The 26,713-nt window shown below is 39.1% G+C and overlaps 1 protein-coding gene and 1 pseudogene across 5 annotated transcripts; one reads left to right on the plus strand and one right to left on the minus strand.

Annotated features, from left to right (window-relative positions):
• Positions 1–60: 60 nt before the first annotated feature.
• On the minus strand, positions 61–20,019 carry LOC145501365 (uncharacterized). Of its 5 annotated transcripts, XM_081480857.1 has the most exons (7): positions 12,774–20,019; positions 9,813–12,595; positions 9,272–9,297; positions 8,301–8,438; positions 6,739–6,836; positions 1,401–1,439; positions 61–1,045 (listed from the first exon to the last, which is right to left on the minus strand). In XM_081480857.1, exons 2-6 carry the CDS (start codon positions 9,866–9,868, stop codon positions 1,416–1,418), a joined length of 342 nt encoding a protein of 113 aa, XP_081336983.1. In that variant the 5' UTR covers positions 9,869–12,595; positions 12,774–20,019; the 3' UTR covers positions 61–1,045; positions 1,401–1,415. The 5 variants fall into 5 exon arrangements, 4 of the variants coding, with proteins under 4 accessions (XP_081336983.1, XP_081336982.1, XP_081336980.1 ...); XM_081480856.1 differs by lacking the exon at positions 61–1,045 and having other exon boundaries at positions 1,292–5,479; XM_081480854.1 differs by lacking the exon at positions 61–1,045 and having other exon boundaries at positions 1,292–6,836.
• LOC145501383 (uncharacterized) lies at positions 20,018–22,589 on the plus strand (annotated as a pseudogene).
• The last annotated feature ends 4,124 nt before the right edge of the window (positions 22,590–26,713 follow it).

A 26,713-nucleotide genomic window follows, 5' to 3' on the forward strand; every position in this document is an offset into this window, starting at 1 on the left:
ATAAACACAAAATGACAGGACTGTGTCCAGAACTCTTAAATTTTGAAGCAAATTATTAATTGAAAGAGGTGAAAAGAGAGAAAAGAATTGCTTCATCATCTCAGTAGACACAGCCAAGACTCGCCCACTTTTTCGCAAGTAATCTTAATTACCCTCAACGAGGCAATTACCTTGGGTAAGGCAGGCCGCAAACCGTCATTGGCGTCCTGGGGATAAACGGTAAAAAAATTAAAATACAAGTACATCAGTACAAAAATTAGTCTTTAAGATATTTCTTGTTTACTCGGCTCATGTTCCGCCAAACCCATCGAACTCATTGCAATTGGTGGGGCACGGGAATTGAGTCGATAAAAACAAGATAAAGAGCTAAGGAAAGGATTGGATGAGTTGTTCTGTTAAAGAGTTCGTTAAGGCAGACTGAAACATATCTCACCGTTCCACCCCCCCACCCCAACTCTTACCCCTCCTCCCTGCCAAGTCTACTCCCTATCCTGCCCTGAGATTGTCACAATTTTTAAGTTATTTATAATTTTCATAACGGAAATGGAGACCATGCGCTGTATATTGCCCATTACATTTCTTTCTCTAGCATCTTAAAACCCACAATTTACACCCAAACAAATTGGTCAATCTCCATAAACTTTTACACTCCTCACAAGGTTATCAACTGTCCCAAACACAACGACTACAATTTCATACAGCGCCTTTTTAATCGCTAACACATCCCCATAGGCAGACCTAGGTGCAATCACGGACAAAGTGTAGATAAAATGTAAAGATTCAAAAATAACTACTACCAACACTCCCCCTCCTTTGCTTCCAAAATAAGTAAAGCCCGAAGTTGGAGGAAAATTTCACTATTTGTTTAATTAAGACAATATATTGCCTAAAGATCTTAAAGAAACCGCTCTTTCCAAGCTCCTTTTTCTAACAGCTCACAACATCTCCTCGTAGCACATAATGGGAACAACTGCCTCTTGTAGGGAAATATGGTGCAACTCAATTTTTACTAACTTCTTGCATATCCGTTGCCTCCCATTCCATCCTGAAAAGAAATCTTTGTTTTAGTTCTTCAGTGCAGTTACTAAGTTATTTAGCTACTCATCCCCTAATTGTAGATAACTAGCATGTACTGTTCTTGCCCTTTGCTGGTTGTAATATAGTGCTACACTTAGTACTTCTACAAAACATTAATCCCTTGCTTTTACTAGAGTGTTATTCATTTCATTCAAACAGTATTAAGAAAACGTTTCTCAATAAATTGGAATACAAGCACTTTTTATTTTCTGTTCTATGTTTCTGTTCTATTTCACCCTGTATAGAATCACATCTTTTTGGCCTTTTCTCAAGGTTAGTTTGCCAGGGCACGTTCATCATTGTTAACAAGAATTACCACTTACTCCTCCACCTGGTCATCATTCAAAGTCAAACTCTCCATTCTGAAAAAGAATGTTTGCTTTAGTTCCCCATTCCACTTAGTTATTAATTATAATTTAGTTACTCATCGCCTAGTATCCCTTTCCCTTTATTCTGCTAACTGGAGTCCTTTTTGTGAACGCCTACTCAAAGGGTGTCTTGAAAACCCAAATAGCAAAGCAAATAGTAGCGAATAGCGAATAGTTCCGAATAGTACCAATACTCTCAAATAGTGCCAATAGTGGCGAACAGTCGCCAAAAGTACCAAATACTGACTATAAGCATCTGTGCTTTTTAGCGGAAAAAAAACCCATCCTAAGTCGCTACAAGGTTAGCAGCGAGATACTGGGTACCCTATTTGTTACTATATGCCAATATTTGCCACTGTTTGCCACAATACACTACTATTAGAGACTGCTTGCAATTATTCGCACTATTCGCTATTCGAGACTATTCGCTGTTCGGTTTGCTGTTCGGTATTTCAAACTATTCGCTATTCGCCTTTTCCAGACACCCGCTACTAGGACTTTACTGTAACAGCACTCTATCGCGTTTAGTATTTCTGTGCAACACTTTTAGCATAGTTAGCAATATCCCACAAACCAAACATTTTTATCTGAAGATCATTTTTCTTTCTCTGCTGAAAAAACCAAAACTTCTCATAAACGAAATTCTTTCTTTGTACGATCAGCGCAGACAGCGCAAAGATTGGAAGTATTGAGGGGTTGTTCGGATAGCTATGTACGAAAACTAAACTCAATTGACAATTGTTTAAACATTAGCTTTTAAGTTAACAAAACATTGACAAATAGAGTTACCAGTCACCAACTTACTTCTAAGTTATCAATTACCATTAACGAGATTACCGGAAAAAAGTTAGTGGCAGCTATAGTCCGCATGTCCTTGAACCTAGACCGGCTCAAACAAGTGCATAATCTTCTACTTAAAATTGTGAATTGTAAATACAGTTCCATACAGTTTTATTACCACAGCTTATTTCCACTTTTTCCTAATATCCTTCTCCTATACCATATCAGTGAAGCTTGCAAAAAATGAATTGATGCCTCAACCATAACCTTAACGGGAAGCGCTCGTTCAGCTTACAAGGAAAAATTTTTATCGACCTCCGCAAAGCACAGAAGTGTATATCAAAGGGAAGTGGCAATTCGTTAAAGTAACAAGACATGCAGATCAATGAATGAATCCGTGAACACTGTTGGAGACTTTTTGTTTAATGATAAATGAAATAATAGGCAAACTTCTCATTATTCCATAATATCACTCACAACACTGCGTGAATTCACTGTTTCTTCGCATTCTGACCACTCACTAAATAGAGCCCGTATTTTCGATAAGAAAAAATAAGGAGGGCCAGAACGCTGTCCAGTACGGACTCCAGATTAAGGGGTCCGCATTTTTTACCAACCCCATCCGCCAGAGTCTGAAAAAAACAATACTAGTTGGGCGGAGCATCCATCCAACCTTATAGGAAGTTTAATGGTTTAGTTCCATGGACTACTTCCACATTTTAAATAACAGCATTAACAATACAGCTCTAATATACCTAAACTCTTACTGTCCATATACCTGAAAGTTCTTCTATTTTTCTAGGGGTCACGAGGGTCACGTGACCTGAATTTTTCCTGCCAATTCTTACACTTATAAAAGAAAACGATAAATGACATACAAAAACAGAACAAAGATTGAGAAATTTACACTTTTAAGTTTTGTTTTTGCATTCCACCCCTTACCCCATACTTTCTTGAAAATAGCATGTTCCTAAAGATCCATAATTTGGTAATGTAGCACATTCATAATGTCATATCACAATTTGCGTCTTCGATTCAAAGTTAAGTGCATTATTACAAACATGCAATACTGATCATCCCTGAAAAAACCTACAACTTCTATTACAAAATGCTCATTAATACCGCTTATAACTACAACACGTTTTCTGTGAAGAAATCCCTGTTCAGTGCAGCCTTTATTTATCATCTCAACAAATCGAGCGCTCCTTTGCGTAACACTTTGTCATTGCACTGTTTAGATCATCGGCATTGTTACCCTTTTTGTAAGTCCGCTCTACTTATTTGATTTCATTGAAATCTAACTGAAATCGGCTAAAAGCGGTTTACCGGTGAGCATCGCACAGTGTGATTATCAATCGACTTTCATCGCGATCTGAAATAATTGCTGAGGCTTTCCACACTACTTGTACTAGCTCATAACAATCAATTCAGCTATTTTCCATCATGCAATATATGTCCTGTTCGCCCTAATGAAAACTGCACAATATTTTATAAACTGCACACTAACAACTCACCTTTCGATAACAACATCCATCGTTAACACCCTACACACAGCAAAGCTATTTTACAATTACATCTTTCCAAGCTGTTATTGACAGGGATCAATTTCATATCAGATTTTTCGGTTTACGCCTCATTAGAACTTGTCTTCAAAGTCAACTGCCTGAAGATATGTCTAACAGGAGAAATGTTGTTCATTCTTTTAAAATTAAATTGACAGTTAATGGAACATCTTAAAAATAAGTTGAAAACAGGACCACTAATTCAATTCGAGAAAGTGTTAATAAGCTTTCTGATTTGGACAACAATCCCTTGAAGTTTAGATCTACTATTCGTTGTGCAAATTATCCCAAAAATAAAATCACCTAAAGTCCCTATTTAACACCAGCCGATTAAAAGGATTAAGCTATAATTATCTGCACATAATGACCAAATGATACTGTGGCGAGCGGGTGTTCTGACTAGTGCTGATGGTTAGATTAATATGTAAAGAAACACAGAAGTACATAGTTTCAAGGCCCACCCCTGGAGTTTCCCCGCTTTTCAAGTAGTGTATCTTAACCTACACGGAAGGGTGACAAACTTAAACAAAGCAGCATTAGAAATCCATATCTCAACTGTTTGGACAAAGTTTCATTACAATTTGTTTTGAAGCCCGGTGAAATCTTTTAAGCAATAATTCACCAAATCAGTGAATTCTATCACCCTAGATCTTTGCGCGATACACAAGTAATCTCGAAAGCGCGCTAGAACTCCTCTTTACGCATTTGCTATTTCAAGTGTCTTCCAGATTGAATCCATTTTCAGTAGCAGCTTCTATGACATAATAAAACACTTCGAAATCCTCTGCAACTTAACGTGAGTTGCAGACCTTATCACTTCTTTGCGCTCCTGCCTGCAATTATCTTTAAATTTCAGTCGGAATTTGTTCACCCCACACCGACGGCGCACTTGCCTTATCACCATCGTGCTAATTAGAATACTCTCTAAGGGGTGTCTCAACTGCAATCTTCATCTCCAAAGCAGCTGTCTGCATTCCATTGTAATCCATTAACCTGTATTGCTATGGTCACAATTGTTCAGTTGATGTTATTACGCAGCCGGTCCTACTCAGTGTTGTCTTTTCACTGTAGGGGGTGTGGTTCACTGTCTTTATTGTCTACACTTCACTGTCTTCACTCGTAACATTTCAGTCAGAATTTGTTCACTCCACACCGACGGCGCACTTGTCTTATCACCCTCGTGCTAATTAGAATACTCTTTAAGGGGTGTCTCAACTGCAATCTTCATCTCCAAACCAGCTGTTTGCATTCCGTTGTAATCCATTAACCTGTATTGCTATGGTCACAATTGTTCAGTTGATGTTATTACGCAGCCAGTCCTACTCGGTGTTGTCTTTTCACTGTAGGGGGTGTGGTTCACTGTCTTTATTGTCTACACTTCACCGTCTTCACTCGTAACATTTCAGTCGGAATTTGTTCACTCCACACCGACAGCGCACTTGTCTTATCAACATCGTGCTAATTAGAATACTCTTTAAGGGGTGTCTCAACTGCAATCTTCATCTCCAAACCAGCTGTTTGCATTCCGTTGTAATCCATTAATCTGTATTGCTATGGTCACAATTGTTCAGTTGATGTTATTACGCAGCCAGTCCTACTCGGTGTTGTCTTTTCACTGTAGGGGGTGTGGTTCACTGTCTTTATTGTCTACACTTCACTGTCTTCACTCATAACACTGGGTTTGAAGGTTGCCTAAAGGCAAAACTACACGTTTATAAGCTTACAATGTCATCTATGATACATGGAAAATTCATTCTACAAGTGCTCGATTGGCTGGTCTAAACGTTATGGGGCGTTCTATTTATATTTGCGGATAAATCGAACGGCATGGCATCTTTCGGTCCGCCTCAATTCAGAATTGTCTCAATTCCTTTCACCGCAGATTCCTCGAGCTTGTACACATATTGTCCTCAAACGCTGCCGTTTAAAAGTGGCAAACTGAACAAAGATTGACTGACAAAGGTAAGCTCCATGAAATACCGATTTCTGTATTATTAGAAGATTGAGAATACATATATTGTATCTTAAGCTGTCGTTCCTCACGCGTTTGTTTACTCTAAACAAAATCACCTATCCTCGCTTGCCTTCTTTAGAAAACCATTTATATGCTACCTGACTTTTAAAATATTGCTTCTGCGAGAGTGTGAATTCCGAAAAGATAATTATTGCGCACGAACAATTATGCATTGTCTTATTGCTTTCTGCTCTGCGAGCAAACCGAGAGTATCCAGTTCTAGTAGAATAATACTTCCGCGCGGATTTTGCGCGAACTACAAATTTTTTGCGTGCTCATTTTGTTGTTATTTGTTGCAATTGCGTTTAAGACTTTTTGAGTCAATTGCAAATCTAATTGACTGTTAAATACTGTGTACAATGACCGTATTTCTGAAACCTTGCTTAAACCCAAATTTCCCTCGACAAATTTTATGTCGTTTTGTTGTAATTCTAACGCTTATCTTAGACCAAACAAAGAGTTTTTTGCTTCCAATAGTGTTTTTTTAGACAACTAAGCTTTCAAGGTGTGAAGGACATTTTTGGATACTTCATTGACCCCATAGATGTTCTCAAAGCTAATGCATGTTTCTGAATATTTCGTTGCTATTTTATTGCAAACGGTTTAGGTCTAAAATTTTGTCACTGCTTCATTTTTTCTTTTCCTGTTACTGATATTTTTCTTTGGTGTATGAACGCGTGTTTTGAAATCCAAAATTGTCGAGAACTGAAACAGAAGAATGTAATAATACCCTTGAAGCTTTCTGATTGAAACATTTCTACATGGAAAGGGAATTTACAATCTCACTTGTAGGTCATGCTTTCAGCACAACATGTAATCTGTCCCCTAAATGTATTTCATAGTTGCTTAATGTTAGGCCAGCCTCTTTAATTCATCCTCCAATACCTTGGTCTTCGTTCCCCGTTAGAGTAAACACTACTACGAATAAAGTAAATACCTTCATTGGCATGTTTCTTGAAATTTTGCTCATCTTTCTTAAGCTGGTTGGTAATTTGTGTGCTCCCTTATATTGATGAGATCTGTGTAACACTTTCTCTGTGGATACAAAGAAGAATACCAATTTATTACATTTATCACGAAAAACATGGACAAAAATACAGAAAGTGAGATTCTCTGCACTTAAGTTGTCTGTCAACCAATTTTTCTATTACCCAATGTCTACCTTTGTACCTGTACATTAATTTGCAACTTACTGTGTCTCTAATTTCCAATGCATTTTAATTTCAGGTGTTACATTTTCCGTTTGAAATGAACTCAACAAAATGCAAAATTTGTGAAAAGTAAAGATTTTCTTAGTTAATTACCCAGTTATATTTATTATTACCTTGACTATGTCAAGAGATGAAAGACTCTTTATAATTACTTTTCTAGGCAAGTATGTTAAAGTGGCCTGTGAACACCATCCCCTCACGTTGACTATGTAAAGGGGTGAAAGACTCTTTATAATTACTGTTCTAGGCAAGTATGTTAAAGTGGCCTGTGAACAGCATCCCCTCCCTTCAGGTTTTTCGGTAACTCTACACAGCCTAATAAAAGGTCAAGGAAAAGGCATTTCAACCACCTAAGCACATTGCCTATTGTATTTTAGCAAGACTCTTTACCCTATTTTCGCTTTGCACCTCTCAACCCCTGTGTGTTAAGTGCTTCCTCACAAAGTTTATGCTGGCAATGACCCTTCCATCCTCTGATATCGTTCATGCTGCGATACTTATCCTTATAGTTCTATTGTATTAACTTTATGATAATGACAACAAAATAAGCTGCTTCCTACATTGCCAGTTGCTTATTATGCATACTTCACCTTACCTGTTCATACTTATTTCTACTCTAGATTGGGATGAAACAGTGCTATATTAAGTTGCCTTGGTCAAGAATTTATTTTTACTTGGTAAAGTATAAGTTATTGCCATTATTGATCAATTCCATCCATCTAAAAATTTCTCTATGAAGGCAGGGGTGCTTTGTTATAAAAATGCAATACTTAAAAATCAAACTGGTTTGTATAAAAAAAATCGACGCCACAGGTGAATTTTAAGCACCACAGACTTGTTTGTATGTTCAATATAACGTGTCGCACTGAAAGGTGCATAGTGACCAGAAAAGACTCAATCCTTGACCTTAATGTCCATGTAATTTTAAAACATTGAATGCAGTTATTGTCTTTATCCAAGATTCAGTTATTGTCATCCTTACAATGACCTTTAATTTTGATACTAGGTTTAATGCATCACATGTAGCCAAAAGTTGTTATTGTCATTACCAGATTGTGCTTGATGAATAACGAAGATGAAAATTTGGTAAACAATGCTCAAATGTCTCTCCAAGACACCATGTTTTATAAAGCTATAGCAGCATGATTTTCCCAACTTTAGTTACCTACCCTTACAGATATTAAGATATGTTCTGTAAAGCTGAGTACCTCATTCAATAACCAGAATTGACTTTAATTGATTCTATCTTTGATGTGGATTATTCACTACCAGCTAAATATCCCCTTACCCTCCATGAAGTTCTGTCCCAACTTCATCCTCCTAATTTCAATTTGATGTCCCTTCTCAAACCTCCAGCTTGAGCTGTAAATGAGTCTCTCGTACTTGACCAGAACTAATGTTGCTAATAGGGCCAAATCAGTGTAACCTTGTATTTTACAAAAATATTGTGGAATCAGGAGGGCAAAGACATACAATTGGTAAAATGCAATATTATGTTCTGCTAATTATTTTCCAATATTCTTAGTGTTCCTACCCACATAGATTGACAAAGCAATTTCATCAAAATAGATACATAAGTCCCAACATACTTTAGAGAGTGCTGAATACATGTAGTATTTGCAAGCCACAAACCAAAAACCAATGATATTGTAATCTTGACTTTTAGATCTAAGTGGCACATATTCTGAAATATTTGTTCGTGTGTTAGTCCTTGGCTTAATCCTCTTTAATATAATGGGGGCAATGGGTGACTCCAGTTCTTAATATCTTCCTAACATCCAAATATATATTTTATGATAACATATTAAGTACTGGAAAATCTACTAGCATACTATCACCATTGCTTTTCTCTAATTGACCATACAACCCAATATCTATTCTGTGATGGATATTGAGTAGCATAGCAGTGGGCCCTCGCGAACAAAATAAGGGAATTTTCTTTGCATTCCCACACTGTCTGTAATGAGGATTTCGATAAAGTTTTGAAGGACTAGCAGATTTCTACTAAAACAATTAGATTGTTCACTCTCAATCTCTGTGCGGGATAGTTAACTTAAGCTGCAACCTGGTCAACTATCGCAAAGTTGAAATCCTGAACTCATAATCTAATAGTTTTCTAGCAAAAACATAGTACAATAGAAAGCAGACTTTATTTCCACTGATACCAAGGACAAAAAAAAACTGCTTACATCGCCCCACTTCCGGCAAAGTGTAAAAGCTTAGTTGCTCAGTTCAATATGGTGATTACAAAATAAATACCGTGTTCATATCCAATGTTCCTTTGCCTTAGAGGAAAAAGCAAAACTTCAATAATCTTAGAAATGCCTTACATAAATGCTGGGTCTGTCTTTTCGACTTATGGCGGTCTTAGGGTATTCGTTTTAGAGAAACCCCTGAGTGAAAGATTTTAATACGTGAAATAAAATGTATGTGTTCATATAATCTACTGTTATAACAGGAACATGTAGTCCAAAAGCACTCCTTTTTAATGTTCTCTTCCCATCAAATGAGTGTAAATTTGTTATTTCCTTTTCCGTTAAATCGGGTAAGGAATTCACACGCTTGAAGCAACACAGCTATCCACAATTGTACGGTATCCCCCAACCCCCCCCCCCCCAACCCCCATTCCCCTTACCGGCCATCTTTCCTTATTATTCGAATAGTAAATAAATTTCTCCGATCCTATAATGGTAATGTAACTTTAAATATGTCCACTGTACAGACTACATAAACGTATGCAATACTCTATGCAATGGTGTATAGATACTCACGATGTGCTCAAAACTTCCGTAAATCTTACCTTGATTTGAAAGTACAACCAGCTTTGAATAGCATTGTCATCCTCAATCTATGCATTTGGGAAAAAAATTGCCCTTCCAACACTTATTTCAATTCCTTAACACCTGGGGTGGCTGTTAGTTTCGTGCAAACTTTTCCAAGCACAACAAAAATGTCCTTTTTGTTTCAAAAACTTCAAACCATATCTTAACTAGAAAACTCCTTCCCATTCCATCAAACCTAACACGACGGTCAAACGTATAACGTGCCTGCGGGGTTCTCCTGTTACCTGTCTCTTAGTAACTATTTGATTGAGCAACACATGGGCCAAAAAAAAAGCCAATTAACTTATCCAAGAGTTAAGCCATGGACACACGGTGTTTTTTTTTGGCAGTCTCAAAATTAATAGTCACAAACATGTCCCACTAAAAACCTTCACGAAATGATACTTAAAACCGGAAGAGACATTTTATTTCTGGCCATCTCAATATGATGTGTGAACTTATCATTCCCATATACAAAGCGTTAACCTTGAAGGAATCTCAACACACTTTCCTTCACTTAAATCAGCGTATCAAAACGATTCCAAATCATAGGTAAACACGTTCTAGTAATTCTCGTGACACAATAGGTTTCCGTAGTTGGCGATAGTCACAATATTACCTGCTAAAACATGCTTAATCACAGCTTTATGGAATTAAAAAGTTAAAATTCATGTAACTCAGTACCTCTGTGCAGTTTTTTTTATAATATAGCCAAACCTTGCATCGTTTAGTGCTTTCTACAATTTCCCAAAAACATTTCACAATGCTGTTTTTTTTAGCAATAAGCGCTGAAATTAAGGGTGTTTTTTGCTGCTCGTGCGGCTGCTAGGGTAACTTATTGTATCTCGAAGATGTTCACAACATGTCGAGCAAAAATTAATTTTCTTTATTAATAGCCATTGAAATGAAGTTGTACTCATGACAACACTTTTGCTTTCCTTTTTACAGATGAATGGCTTTTGGACAAACTGATGCAACTATATGCACGACCCAAACATGACTTTGGAGAGTCATTCATAGCATACCACATCGCAAAGACAAAGAAAAAAAAACAAATGAAACATACGTCTCAATGAAACCAGTTTATTAAAGGACAAAGAAGCAAAACCAACAAGATATATAGATTATGTATAAAGACACTAGTTAAACTTGCAACGAAAAATGATTTCATCCTTCTTCGTAAAACTAACAAAAGTTCTACTCTCGAGCTGGAGTATTAATCAAGTAATGAACTGTGACAGAACCTTCGGCAACACAGGATCACGTGACTCACGGTGACTTTTAGAAGTGTACCTGTTCCCTCTCACCACCATTCTATAGTAACAAATAAAATCCCTTTCTTGGGACATGGCGCATAGAATTTTTTAAATCTCGCAGACCAGATGAAGACCTGCTCAGCGACTGGCGTCTTCAAGTTTGCATACTTTTCCTTTAGCGGCTCCGAAAAATATATCTCATGACAAAGCTTGTTTTTATGATTATCTAGATGTAATCTATCGATCACCTTAGTAATTCTTAACCACGTTTTGTCAGAAGGAAGTTCTAGAGGCAGTATTTTTTGGACACAGACCATTTTGCATACATTACACATATTCTCTTAAGATAGCATAAAATTCTCCCATTCTTCGTCCGGAATGTTCTTTAGTATTCCGTACAGGTAATGGTTCCAAGAAGGAAGACCTGACCCGCTGACTCTGCCCTGAAAAAATGCAATGGAAGGAATTAAACACAAACGATAACAAAACAATCCATGCGGTACAATTTGCATCGTAAACAATAATTTGCATGGCTTGCAGCTGATACTGCTGTTGTTTTCTATCTGTGAAACTAAACTAAAAACATGCAAAAGGGATTTTATGAAGAAATATGCTTGCGTTGATATGATGTTGTGCAGATTTTTCATTATTACGGCATCAATATGAACAGGCTAGGGATAATGTTGCAAATTAGAATTTGTTCCCTTACAAAAGAGAGAAACCCTGCCTAACAATGTATTTCGCTGACACTGAAACTCATGAGTAAAGAGCAGACCGACTTTAGATATGCCCACTGCCGTGCACGAAATACAGCAAACCACGTGACCATTTCTGGAAGCATTTCTGATTGCCTCCAGTGTCCTTATTGCATACATCATCAGAAACTGCCTCGCTTGTAGAGTTACATATGAGAAGTTCTTTGTTATTATTGATAAATGCAGCAGTGCCTAGTTGTTATATATAAAAACAGATCGCAAAAACTTTTGTTACTGTTGGTTGATGAAGAACAAAGGTATTGAAATCGAAAACAGCACAGAGACTACGTAAAGAAAACAATATACAAGGATTATTTCAACCAACGAATAAATCCTGTACCACTCTGTACAACCTTGCTGTTTTGCTACTAATGATTGACTAATCGCATCTCTTCTAATCTGGCGAGTTTTCATTCCGACAAATGCCACCTCATCCTCACTTAGTTCCTCAAATTCATGCCCTGCAGTGACATCAGAAAAAAACGGACAATGCTAAAAAAGTCTCTTCATCATAACTTTTTGTCAATCGTGGTATCAGCCTCACATGCAAGTCAAATCAATTACCGCTGTAGATTTCCCAACTGCGCAGCTCGTTAAGCTTAATCAAAACAATTCTGCGAAACTCATCTTCATTTCCGTGGAAAGCCCAAGAAAGATAACGATCACGCAATACTAACTCAATTTCATGTTGATAAAAAGCATCCGAAATTCTTTTGCGACTGATCCTTTCCATGAATTTCCTGCACTGATCTGTGAAAAAAATGGAAGTAAAAAGAAAGCTAATTAACTGCGCCTACATACTTGAGAGAGTAAAATTTTAAGTTTCCTTGAAAAAGGAACAAAACAAATTCAATAGAAGAGATTAAACATGAACGATTGTTTTTTTTCTTTTTTCCTGTTGTTTTTAGGCAACAGTTTTCCGTATTACCTCAGTTTGAAAACAGAAAGCATTACATTGTAATCTGATTCATCTGGACTGCCTCGTTGTGGGCTTCCATGAAAGCTTCAGAAGAAACCCATCCGCCATTTCTAAAAGTTCTTTATAAAAGGAACAAAAGGTAAGAAAATTGAAAGAATGCATTGAAAAATGACATAAGTGATTTCATTATTCAAGACACACGTATGTCACGTCAAAAACAAACAACATATATCTATATTTTGTTGGGAACCCAGTAATTAAGCAAAAAAGATCTGACTGAGGTACAGTTTGCGATCCATGTAAGTGACAATACTACCTTCTATGTATTGTAGCGATTTAGCATTAAATTTCTATCCGTTGTTGCTGTCACCATATTGTGCATGTCCTTAAGAAATATTACAGAAATTACGCTTCAAAGTTCTTTTTAAACATCGTTTTATATCATCTAGCGTAAATAAAATGACTTTCGATAGACTTTTATAATAACAAAGGGCACCACCACATTCCAAGCATGAAGTGCACAGAGATTTCAAAAGGCAGAAAAGGGGACTCTCACACTGCATTACGACTGTAGTGCTAAGAAAACACTTTAATTTTAAAAGCGCGGTTATAAGATCTAAAAGATCTTGTTCTTTGAGTGGTGGTGGCGTTCCAGCAATAAAATTCTGAAGTTCCGTAAGATATTCCACTTTACTTTCCATTTGTCCAAGTTCAACTTCAACTTTTGCACAAACGATCCGCGACATGGCAAGCTTACTCTTTCCTTTGTATTCCTTTGATTCAAGACCCACATGCGCCGCTAACTACTCCATTTCCACGATCGGGAGCTTACAAATTCCTCCCTCAACTTGAAGTTGCAGTTCTTCGAGCTCTGAATCCATCGTCTTTCTTCTTGTTACCACATAAGCTTAATGTTCTAAAGGATATGCAAACCACAAGTTACCACCATTTCTGCGATCAGCATTCCCTCAATTCCTTCGCTTCGATCACGGTCTCCACACAAAACAAACGCAAACATCGGTTGAACATCGATCCTGGCGCGGTCGCCAAATGTTCCCAGGCAGAAGAATAACAAGTCAATCCATTAATGTCCTTTATTTGGCTGTCTTGTAGGAGAAATAACCGATCACAAACACTCTGAATAGATCGACCGAAAACTACAAAATTTGCATGAGGTTGCAACCTCGTTCCCAGGTCCTCTCATATCACATTGCGTGATTTTGATTACGTCAAGTACACAACGTCACATTGGCAACACTTGTTGCAAATGAAAGGAAATTAAAGAGATACTTGGGTCTTGTGTTGCAAGTTCTTTGTCTGATTTCAGGTTGTACCCGGATTCAGCTTTACGCGGGTGCAAAGCAAGCTGAACAGTCAGTTCCCTATGCTTTTGCTCATCAGTTTCAGTTTTTAGGCTTGTCTGTAATGGGTCACACCTGTTACAGGTATCACTCTTGGGGCTTCCAAATGATAGATTGAATTTTGTGTTAAATATTTCACGATAGACATTTTCCTTCACTGGGGTTCGTGATTCTGATTTGCATTTCTCCATGTACAAATCATACATTTTCTTTATGGTGAGATCTGATGAAAGATATCTTCGGTTGGGATTATCTTTACGACAATAATGACTTGACTCAGTTGGGAAGCTCTGAATGTCAACTCGCACAAACTGCACATCCTCTTCAGGGGTTTTGTTTTTAGGCTGATGTCTACCCCTTTGATCTGTTTGTGGAGATCCCACACTTTGCATTTTCGATACAGCACGAGAAAGCCTGCCATTAGATATAGCATAAATGGCCAAGAAAGCCTTTTTGCATACCCAAGTAGACATTCCATTGTCGTTTATGTGATATTGACGAGAGTAATTTCTTCGTGAGTTCAAAGAAGTCTAGCCTTTCTTTGCATACCTTCGCTTTACAGACGTGACTTTTACACTTTCACATAAGAAGGCATTCTGTGCAGTCCAATCTCCAAGCTCCCAAAAACCTTCGAAAACATTTTCATGTCGTTCTTGTGTTACTCTTTCAAAGCATTTCAGTGGGCAGCGACAGTCTTTACCCAGTTGTTTTGCTGCAAATGTACATTTCTCGCCTGACTTTGATACTGTTTCATATTCCTTACCTCTGTTACGAAGACTTTTCCGTTTGTTTTTCTTCCAGTCTTCAGGATTTCGTTTTCTCTTGCGGGAATTGCCGCTCGATGATTGCTCACTTCTGTCCGCCATTTTGTTGATAGCACATGGTACTGCCTAAGTCTGAGCAAACGAGAAATGGTCAGCAGTATAAGGCTTAGCCCATTGTCTCACAAAGAGCTCTGACGAAAGTCACTGTGGTCCAATGTTCAGAGGGGACTAAAGAATCTGCCATTTCCTTTCAGGGTTACACCACTTTCCCACCAAAAAGATGGTCCAAATTTAGATTGAAAACAACAATAACATCGAATATGAAATTTTTGTGGGTTAGCCTGATATGGTTTTGAACCCCTCATTTGTTCCCTTCAGCACAATGTGGCAGTACTTGCAAGTTGACACAACAAGGTAATCGTAAAGTTGTATAAAATTTAGTTTAGGAAGCTGTCGCAAATCAGTGGACCATCCAAGAGCATAGATTCGTCATAAAGTTTCATTGTACTCGAAGTCACCTCTAGAATCCTGGTCATTCTGAGCACTATTATTGGCATTTTGCTGTTGATTCGCGGCCGGTGGTAATACATTTTGCATGAGTATTGCGTAGACTTTTAACACCAAGTCCACTTTCGTACCGCCCGTCGTTTCCGAATTTGAATGCAAAATCTCTTTCAAATCCTTTGCTTTTAACTTCTGGATATCCTCTAGTGCTAAAATCTGCACATCCTTGTGAACTAGAACCATTTTTGAAGTGATTAAATGTGGAAAGCCTTCCCTGATCAGCTGTATACACTGTATTTGTATTTCGCGGGTCACCGGCAACCTTGCTATCATCTTTACACGGTTACTATTCCAACATGGCGTCGGGAACTGTAAAAAGGGCTATTAGTTAAATGTGTTCTTATCTCTTCTTTTAATCAATAATATGAGCCATATGCGAGCAGCAACAGTAGAATCTATCTGTAGAGTAATTTTGAAATTTATCAGATAAGAAAAAACTGCCAAACTTTAAAGTGCACCTAACCCCCCAATTTTTTTTTTACTAAAACGAATGTACTTGTTATTTGAAATACTTCTGCGAACAAATTTTGGATTTGGTTAAATCCTTGATTTTCTGTGTCCTGACGAAATCTTGAAAATAGCCCCAAAACACTGCCATTTTGTTTCATCAGCAAGTTTAAGGAGAATGGGTCCAGTGGCTGTTGTGACATCTACCCAGGAAGGTTGAATATCTCACATCCTCTCCTTTCCTTCAGGGTGGTACAATACAGATTTGAAAAGTGCGCAGAAATGCCTTTGAGAAGTGCTATTGGCTGTTGCAGCATTATCCCAGATCTAAAAAAAGATATACTGTACAATTTACTGGTGATGGTTGGTCAAAGGTACAATAAAGACGTAAATGATGGTTAATTTTGTGAAACCGAAACAAGCGAACTGAGTCTGAGAACCATTGAAGGAGTCTCACTGGAATTTGTTCCACAGACTTTTGAACGCTATTTTCAAAATTTTCTGCCTAAAGCCAACCAGCAATTTGTTGAAATACTACAGAGTACCTATATCTTCCATCCCACAGTGTTTATAACATCGCCGGTAAGGTTGTGATCAATCAAGAAGTGTTACTACCAAGTATAGTGATATGTAAATAGGTCGCAACTGTAAGCCGCCAACCAATGCTTATTTCTCTTTCGATTTAGATAAAAGTTGAAGAACAATCCTTTAGAATTACATGATAACAAAATCCTTACACTCACAGAGTTTTTCTATGGTTTGGAAATAAGCAGTGTGACAAACATTCTATGCAACAGTGGCAAAAGTCTTAACGTAACATTATTATTTGCGGGCTGCTTAGGGAATACATCCTTGTTGCTTATCTGACGAATTTCACTGGAAACTATGAAAAAAATTTACACTGGTTTTTTGGAGCTACGACTTAAAACGTGACAATGTGAAATTGGTAATTGTATGAAATGTTTCCTTCCGCTGCTTTCCGCGGCTTCAAAAACACAGTCTAAACAATTCTACAGGAGTCTTGTGTTTAGGTGACAAAATTACCATCCAAAGCAGTTCTTGAGTTTTCTCTCCTGCTTTTCGTTTGCCTAGTCCTCCACTTCTTATCTAGCTTTCCATTCCTAATATACAAGCAGCTTGTCTGCAAAGAAGTCTTCCTGGTCGTTGCTTGAAATATTACAAATTGTTCTCAAAGCTCTAAGCAGTGAGTTCACAGTTGTTGAATGTGCTTGATCAAAGTTTATTTCGGTTTTTTCTGAATCAAAACCCAACTCTGACTCCAGTGATGAAAAATAAATGATTCTGAAACAAAACTTGGATGCTTTAGTCCAAAATATATTGGAATGATTAGTTTCGTTTTCCATTTTCTTGAGCAAATACAGAGAGCTTACTGAGGTGCTATTGTGTTTGGTTCCTGGGTAGACATTATCAGCAACCGCTGCCCCAGACTCCCTAAAATGCAGTCGTGTAACACTTCAGGAGCAACTTTGAAAGGGCATAGAAAATCGAGGATTCAACCAAATTCAAAAATCTTTCTGCCCAAATGCTTTGAATAACAGGTGGATTTGTTTTAGCGGAAAAAAAAAATGAGTTTAGGTGCACTTTAACTACATGTTGCTACTGTGTTAGGGTACAGAAGAAGCTATTTAGCAGGGCAGAGTAAGTAGTGTGAGAGCTAGAGTGTTGCTCTTTTCTCGCAATGCCTGTTCACCAAGCAACGTCTACCCTGATAACTCGCTGTTGTCAGCAATCAATTAGTTTGTGCACTGTTAATTCCAAGAACAATGGTAGGTTCTACATGTATACCTGACATGTAGACTTTCAACCATTCATTCACTGCGTACCAGGTCAGTTGAGGTGTTTACTGGATACAAGTAGTGGTTCACTTAATTAGTCACAAACCTTTTAAAAAGAGGTGGCATATCTGTAGTCGAACAAAACTTGTATACATGTGGTGATCTTGCATTTTTTATATTTATTGTTTATATTTTACTGCTTGGTACCTCAAGATGGCAAAACCATCATCGAGTTACTTTTCGAATATCGGTAAAAAAAGTGACGAAAGTGATTCCTTTCTCCTGTCCTATCCATCTCATTCCAGAAAGTAATAGAGAATTTCTTAAGTAAGAAGGAATGTAAACGAAAGGTGTTATGAGCTAATAGAGTCTATTTTATATCTGCCGAGATAATTCTGCTTTCGGCTATCATTGAACCGGTAAATGTAAAGAATCCGATCCTACCAACGCGTCGGCTGATGTGTTGGCCGACACGTCCGTCGACTGTCGGCTGACTGTCAGTCGACAGTTGGCCGACGCGTCGGCCACTTTTTAACCTTGTAACGTTCAAGCTGCGTCGGTGGTGCGTCGGTGGCGTGTAGGTGACTCATTTGAGCCTTTTTGAATTATTGCAAGGCTAAACGTACCTTTTCCAAACTGAACTGAAATGCCTTCGATGGAAAACTTTCACTACGATATGAAAATAAGAAGTTTACTTTTGACCGCCATCTTGTTTTTCGTGCTCTTAGAACCCAGTTCCCATTACGACAACTGTTATTAGAACCTAGTTCTCACTTCGGCAAACACGTTAGCTGATTGTCGGGCAACGCGTCGGCCGACTGTCGAGCGACGCATCAGTGGAGACTTTATCTTTATTTATTAAGCTAAACTTTATTGAGTTGGTCATTGACTTTTTCAAACTTGGTGGCTCCTAAAGGAGCCGTTTTTTTGTTGTTGTTGACAGAGCCCTCTAGGAATAGAAGGCATCCTCCAACGCCAGCGGTAACAGCTTCTTCGTTACGCGAAGTCGCTTCACCAACGGCAACAGATCACCCAGCTGCCTTCAACACTCCTGCTCGATCCTTTTCACTGAAAGTTTCGGGTCTCCCAGCCTCTCCAAGGTGCTTTGGTACGTCACTTCGTTGACAATTCGCAGCTCCGCTATGCCGAGGAAGTCTCTAATCGTGCTGTGCGTGCGAGTCTGTAAGCATTGTTCAGGCTAGATTTCTTATCGTTCAGGGCTGAGAGCACTGCCACGTATCGTCAATGGATTTCCGCAAGGTCGTTCCGGTTGACCTTCGCAGCAGCTTCACAATTAGTTCCAGTTGATGGCTCTGAGGAGTTCTGCAAAGTTCGTAGCTGCTGCTCCAGGGCCTTAATACGGTCATCTCTTTCTTTCAACTCCTCTTTGTAGGCGGCAATACGCTCTTCATTCTGCCAGACCAAGTCTGCCATCTTGTCAGCGTCCTGTTGAGCCTGAGCTACCTGCTCCTCCCTCTCTTGGCAACTGTCTTCGAGCTCGTCGAATTGGGCCTTCAGATCTTGGTAGGCCTTGCCAAGTTGTTGATTTTTCTGCTGCAGCTGTCGACAAATGGATCTGTAGTTAGGCTCAGCTTCTGGAGACCCTGGGGCTGCGGCTACCTGCGGCTGCTCCTTTTCTGCTGCCCTCCTTCCCCTCTTGGTCTTCTGTTTTTTCGCTGGTGGCTGCTCACAGTCACATTTGCGACTGTCGTCACTACAAGAACCGCACATCACTAAACAGTGGATTCTTGTATGACCAGATTGTCCGCAGACAGTACACTTAGTTACACGTTGAGACATAGTTGAGTATAGAGAGCGTAGTTGCAAATAGATGCTAATGGTGTTAAGTGAATTGAGTTGTCACATTAAATAACATGTTCCTTTCATATCATTGGTTTAATAAGAAGCGTCGTGATTCGCTGTTTTTCCGCAACAGTGATTGGTTTAATTCGATCCTAACTTGATCCGCATTAATTACCGTTTTTCCTTGTATTTGATTGGTTTAATAAGAAGCGTCATGATTCGCTGTTTTTCCGCAACGGTGATTGGTTTAATTCGATCCTAACTTGATCCTAACTAAATCTACACTTGATCCTAATTTCATTATGATCTAGCATTTGATCACGACTTTATGAAACATGGAGTTCCGTGATCTTTTTGTTATACTGGGAAGTTTCCAGAATGTTTTTAATTTCTTTGTGAGTAAGAAGCTTTTAGCGAGCTGTCAGCAGTGTTCTCGATGTAGTTCCAATATGCAACTAACAGAGACAACACGGGTAAACGACGGATACATGTGGCGTTGTATGAATAAGTGATGTCGAACGTGGCTTTCAATAAGGTTGGGCTCGTTCTTCGAGGGATCTAATATCCCGTTAAGTACCTGGCTGCATCTAATGTTCCTCTGGGCTATGCAGATTTCGGGAAGCAAAATCGCTCAACTTACCAGCCTTTCAAAGCCTACTGTGATCCGTGCACTGAGTGAGCTGAGAACAATCTGTTGCAACAAAGTCCTGAATGCTGGAATTAAGCTTGGAGGCTTAGGGAAGACCGTGGAAATAGACGAGTCGAAGTTTGGTGCCAAGAGAAAGTATAAGAGAGGGAGAGTCTCGGAAGGTCCGTGGGTGTTTGGAGTAGTGGAGCGAGGATCGCAGAAAGTGCTGCTCTTCCGTGTTCCCGACCGAACAAGAGAGACACTTGTTCATCATCTCATCACTACATATCCGACCGGGAACTGTCATCTACTCAGATCAATTCACTCCGTACATACCACTCAACCAGCTAGGATACATCCATCTATCAGTGAATCACTCCAAAAACTTTGTTGACCCCGACAGTGGTGCACACACCAATACCATTGAAGGCGTGTGGGCTTTGGTCAAAAAGAAGTTGAAGTGGATGTGTGGTACCCTGTATCAATACATACCCAGCTACTTGGATGAGTTCACTTGGTTCCGGAACTTCGGGAAAGACCGAGCATTTGAGCAGTTGCTGGAAGACATCGCTGAACAGTTTCCACTGCAGTAAAATTGCAATTAAAAACGGCTCCTTTAGGAGCCACCACATATTAAAAAGTCAATGATCAATAAAGAGTATAAACTTCCGAATGAACCAAAAATAAACATGTCGGTGAGATCAATATGTCGGGCGACTTGCTAATAAACTCCCTTTGGTAACCGACCCTTGACAAAACATCGAGAAGACCTCGGTGCTAGTGTTTCATTTTAAAAATGGCGGCTATTTAGCTATCACGTTTTCGTCCTTTCTTATGAAGTTGTTCTTGCTTCCAACTGAAAGAAATAACACAATAATAGTTAAAAAGGGAAAATATTTCGACCAACGCATTGGTAGTGTCGGCCGACGCATCGACAATGTGCCGACCAACGCGTCGGTGATGTGTCGGTGGTGTGTCGACCAACGCGTCGGTGATGTGTCAGCCGACGCATCGGTGGGATCGCATTCTTTACCTTTACCATTGAACCTCTAGTTGCCTTTGCTTGGGTATCCTCTGCATTCCCAAACAAAAGCTTGGCACTCTCCCTAACCAAAACATAATTAAAAGAGGAAAAAAAGATTTGTCAAAAGGATAAGAGGGAAAACTAACCAGAAGAATTAAGACATCACAGATTCGTACACACTCCACTCACACAAAATAGCTCTAAAACCAAAATAACAATGGTCAAATTTGTGAAATAACAACAGTTTGAGATTGGCTTTAACTATGGATAGAAAAGGAATTTTCTTTCCGTGGGATAAAATTCTTACTACAGTGAGATTTTCCAACTGAGCCAATCTAGACACTCCAGTTATTTATCTGCTAATTACTTTCCGTTGTGATGTTATGCTTGTTCATTGAACTCAGGGCAGTCTCCCTCGACTGTTTCAAGAGTTTTCTCAGCTGCATTTTGATGTAAATCCATCGTGATCTTTTGTTGCAATCTTCTTTGGCAATTACCTGTCGTCCACACATCAACGAGTGCAAGGCTTTGGCCAAAGGAAGATAAGGCCTTGTGCCATCGTCTTAAAACAAAGCATATGAAAGTTACAAGTTGGCTTGATTGTGAATCTAAATGAATGCTACTGCTAAAGGGTAATTTTGTTTGAAATATCCCTACTCCCCCCTAACTAAGTACATGCACGATTCGTGACATCCGATTTTCGAAGAAACGGGCCGGTTTCCTGAAGAACAAAATCGTCTAAATTGTTAGCAAACAGATTTTTTTAATGCTGGGGTGGAGCTGTTAGCGTACTCTGCGGTACATCCAACTACAAACTCTTTTCTCTTCTGGACTCCCTCTCTTTACAAACTAAAACTCACAATTATATAGCTATGCATTAGCAAGCTGTACAGTAATTCGCCAATACGGTGTTTCCGAAATAAGACAAAGAATAAAGAAACAACGATGCCTGTGGTAAACGGCGTTTTGGGCTTGGCCAAAAGATAGTGAGAATTATCTTGATCACGTATGGTCATGGGAATCGCAGTTTCCGCAGTCCCTAAATCATATGTGCATGTACTAACTCTGAGAAAGCTGACATTATTAAATTACTAACCCTAATCAACCAATATTCTTATGAATTACTAGAGCTGATCAACACATATTCTCAGCAATGTTTCTAGAGGCACAACCTTGGCGAGTTAACCCCGCGGGTCAGATGCCACCCCGGGCTCCTTTGATCATTTTGGTCACCTGTTTTCCAGTGTTCAAAGGTTAATCAATCTCCTGAACCGCGTTGTGGGTTACCAAAAAGGAAATAGTTATTCTTGCCAAAACATAGCGTAAAACACGCAAGGAAACTTGATAACAACATTTTTCTCGTGGGAACTTTTGCCCGAAACACGTGCAAAGATTAACGTGACAAGGTTGTTTGTTCGGCTTTCTGTAACGCTTGTTTGCGTTACTCATATGAAGACTAGAATTTCATAAAATATTCATTAACATATTATTCCCCCCTTTAGATAATCACCTCCCGGTGACAAGAGAAATAGTGAAGGACAAAAAAATTGTGCCATTATGCAAAAACAGAACAGCAAAGCAAACCTTAGTATATAATTCTTAAGATAGCTATTGTTGTTGTTATTGTGTGTTTGATTGTGTTTGTTTGTTTTTGTGTTTTTTTTAACTAATAAGTGCCGACTGACGTAACGCTAATAATATCATAGCATATCAAGAACCGTTGAAAGCTACGCATACCAATCCGGAAATCTTTAAAGTCATTTTTAAGCCTATCAAGTTAGCTACAATTGAGAAATACTAATAACATCAAGAGTTCTTCGCGTAACAACAAATGTCAGTGTTCCATGTTTATGTGAGTGTTCAATCAGTGTTCCATCGAAAAGGCACACAGATAAGGTCCCAAAAGGACTGTGTGGCGAAACAGTGTTTTGTGTCACGCACATTGAGCGTGGCATCGGTCAAAGGGTTGATAGGTAGCAGAAGAGGTCTTGTGTAACATCAGTGGAGATTCGTGCTAGCTGGAGCGTCAAGTGTAATGTGTGGGGCCAGTACTGCTCCATGAGGACTTCTAATAATAAAGACTTGTAGCAAATGGAGATACTTTGTTGCTTATCGCAATATGAGCGTTTTCATCATGTCTTTCAAGCAGGTCAGCAGCCCACCAATGTTGTGTTTAGTGTGACTCTCTTCTGAATTGTTTTGCTTGTGGAACAATCCAGTGTAGTGACGGATATAAACATGCTACCACTATCCTATTTCATTAAGCAAATTGCCATGTATAAGATCAAAAGTTTGGGACAATCACCAATGCCAGGTGCAGAAGATAACTTGAGTATTAAATGTTGGAGAAGTTGGCCTCAGATGCCAGGTGTATGTTGCCACGAAGATCTTGGAATCCTTGAAGCACATGTAATTTTGGGTAGTCGGGAGTCATTTGTAAGTGGTGTCATAAGTTAAGTAAGAAAAACCAAGCCAACATACAAAGTACCGTATTTACCCTGTATAATGCGCACCCTGATTTTCCGGACAATTTTTGAAAAAACAAAAAAATCGTTGTTCAACAAAAGACAAACATTACAATGAGTATATTCCATTGCAACAGTTTAATAACATGAACTTTTAAGCTTACAATACTCAGGTAATTTGTGTTGACCTGCCGGTAAACTTTCCTGAATCACAAAGCAGTTTTTTACAACAGTTTCGAAGTGAGCGATAATTTTAAGATTGTTAACAGTACCTCAAAATCCGTAAAAATCCTCTGACTCTGAGTCAGATGCGAAGAGCTCGTCTACAACCTCATCTTCTAAAATAGATTCATCATCTGAAGAACTGTCGAAAACACAATCATCCTCGGAACCATCCAGAGCATTTGTGATTCCACACTTTAAAAAAGATCTCGCGACCATTTCTCATGGAATATCACGCCATGCTTCGCCGATCCACTGGCACATGAGTTCTTCGGATGGTTTCTTTTGTCTTCCAGTTGCTGTCAGTTCATGGATTCCCTCAGCCATCCATGCCATCCACCTTTGCCTGACTCTGTCCTTAAAAGGTTTGTTTAAACAGACATCTAGAGGCTGCAGTACTGAGGTGAGCCCGCCAGGAATTATGGCCAAATCCGTGTTCTCCGATTTCAGCAAACGTTTCACTTGCTCCGTCTTGTGTGCTTCAAAGGAATCCAACACAAGTAGACTTCTTCGCCGACTTAGACCTCCAATTCGACAACGCCAAACTTTTTCAATCCAAATTTTCATGATTTCACTGTCCATCCAGCCCTTTTCTTGGACAGCAACTACGACGCCATGTTTGTTTTGGATCTTTGGCATGGTCTTGCGCTTGAAAATGACCAGCGGTTTCAGTTTGGAGCCATCTCCTGTGCATGCCAAAACGACAGTCAGGCGGTTCTTTTCATTTCCTGTGGTTTGAATCTTCACTGTTTTATCGCCGATTGTGCTGACAGTTCGATTTGATGGCATGTCAAATTGAATTGGACTCTCATCCATGTTTGCCACAAGATGAAGAGGATAGTTGTGGGCTCTTCGCTGCCTGATAACAAACTGGTGAAACTGCACGATTTTCTCTTCGTAGTCCCGTGGAAGACGTTGGGCGAACGTGGTTTTCTGTCGCAACGACAAACCATTCCTCTTCATGAATTTTTGGCACCAGTGGTTGGAAGCCTTAAACTCGCCAGCAGCAATGTCATACTGCGGATGTTTAGAAAGTTCCATCGCTTTTAGCCTGATCATGGCCGGTAAAATCGCCAGTCCGTTGTTTCGCTTTTCTGTGATCCAAGCCATCAGATCTTGCTCAAGGCAAGGCCAAGCCGCTTTCCTTCCACGATTCGCACGTTGAAGTCGCGGCATTTTCTCTAGGTTTTCCTTGCTTCTTCGCCAAAGGCGGATATTGCTCTCGGCAATTCCAAACTGTCGCTGGGCTGAACGATTTCCATGCTGCTCTGCAAATTGTATAACTTTCAACTTTGCTGTGGTGTAACTTTGTCGCTTCGTGTTTTCTGCTGCCATGATTGCCCGTAAGTTTACAATTATTCCAATAAAGATGCTTCAAAACAATTTGTTTTAATCTATCATATTTAAACAGCTGTTATTGGTTAGTTATGTTTTTATTATAACAAAAGTCTTAATCACAGCCTATTAAAACCAAGTTTATTGTTCTTTCGTGTATTCATGCAAATGAGTGGAGCGGTGTAATCAACAAACAAAAGGTTCCGCATATAATGCGCAGTGCAAATTTCGAACTATAAATTTTGGAAAAAAGTGCGCATTATACACGGGTAAATACGGTAGAGATTTGCTGTATCACGTAACCATACTTGGATCTATTAGTAACACTAAATTTCGGTCTGTTATTTGTAGTTGATATCAAACATGCAAATACTTAAACTTCTGGGTAGCTTCCTGATTGTTCTACGCCAACCCTTGGGTTCATAAACAAGTCATTTCAATGATAATCAAAATGGAGCCGCTGAACTAAATGGAAGATAGTAGTCGCGAGGTCATTAACGTTACAATTTGGAATACAAAGGTCGTTAGAACCAATTTCCAAAATAATGGTAGGCTGGAATCGTTTAACAACAGGCAAGTCGAATTTTTGGAGTTTCTTGACTGTTCTACCCCCAATACCAGAAAACTGCACTTTTGGAGACAGTGGTAGTTGAAAGTTCGTTGTTACACAGGAAAGGGACGATTCAGTGATGAATTTATCCAGATGCCAGACGAAGGAATGACCAAGCACCAATACAGAGGGCTGTGGCAGTGATTGCATTATGAAAGACAAAATTTCTAAGAGAGAAAAGAAGAAACACAAATAAATAGGTTGCTAGGGGGTTTTGGATTTCTGAGAAAGAAAATCTTCTAACAACCGGGGATCTAAAATGTTGCCAGCAGGCTCCCATGTAGCTTTGTTCACGGGGTAATTTACCCATTTCACCAAATATTGTGTTTCACCGTTTACCTTTCGTTGATTGAGAATTTGCTCGGCATTAAACACCGTTTGATTGTCGATTAAGACCTCTGACTCTGTGTTTGGGTCAGTGCCGGGAGGCTTGTTTGGACTCCGTGGAACAATTTCTTCGCCTGACGCCGGTTCAGTTACATGCGGTGGAGGTTTTTCAAAACTATTCTCTGGCAAATCATCTTCGGCGAGATAGGGTTCGTCTATGGGATCGGAAATTGGAGGTTCAATGGGGCACTCATTCGGATCAAAGAAAGGTTTCATACAATTGGTATGAACTATTGAACTAACTGGGTTGTTGCCACACGTACACAAGCGGTAATGTACTAGGCTAAGCTTCTCTACAATCCTATATGGACCGTGATAGTTGTGCAGTAATTTCTTAGAAAGACCTTTCTTTGTTTTGGGGGTAAATACCTAGACCTTTTGGCCTTCTACAAAATCCAGTTCAGCCGCACATCTGTCGTAATAAGCCTTCATTTTTTGTTGTGTCTGCATGATGTTTGCCTTAACAATTTGTTGAGCCAATTCAATCTGTTTGATAATTCTATGGCGATGTTCAGCAATAGAGCTAGCTGGGTCAGTAGTTGG

The sequence above is a fragment of the Orbicella franksi genome, chromosome 10 (assembly GCF_964199315.1).
Source record: "Orbicella franksi chromosome 10, jaOrbFran1.1, whole genome shotgun sequence".
In the NCBI taxonomy this organism is placed as follows: domain Eukaryota; kingdom Metazoa; phylum Cnidaria; class Anthozoa; order Scleractinia; family Merulinidae; genus Orbicella; species Orbicella franksi.

Excerpts from the sequence above, each read along its gene's own strand:
- LOC145501365 (XM_081480854.1), bottom strand. The coding sequence starts at position 9,868 with ATGCATAGATTGAGGATGACAATGCTATTCAAAGCTGGTTGTACTTTC. Across the intron at positions 9,298-9,812 it reads GGTTGTACTTTCAAATCAAG|GCAAAGGAACATTGGATATG; the intron begins GTAAGATTTACG and ends TTTTCCTCTAAG. Across the intron at positions 8,439-9,271 it reads GAACATTGGATATGAACACG|GTTACACTGATTTGGCCCTA; the intron begins GTATTTATTTTG and ends GTAAAATACAAG.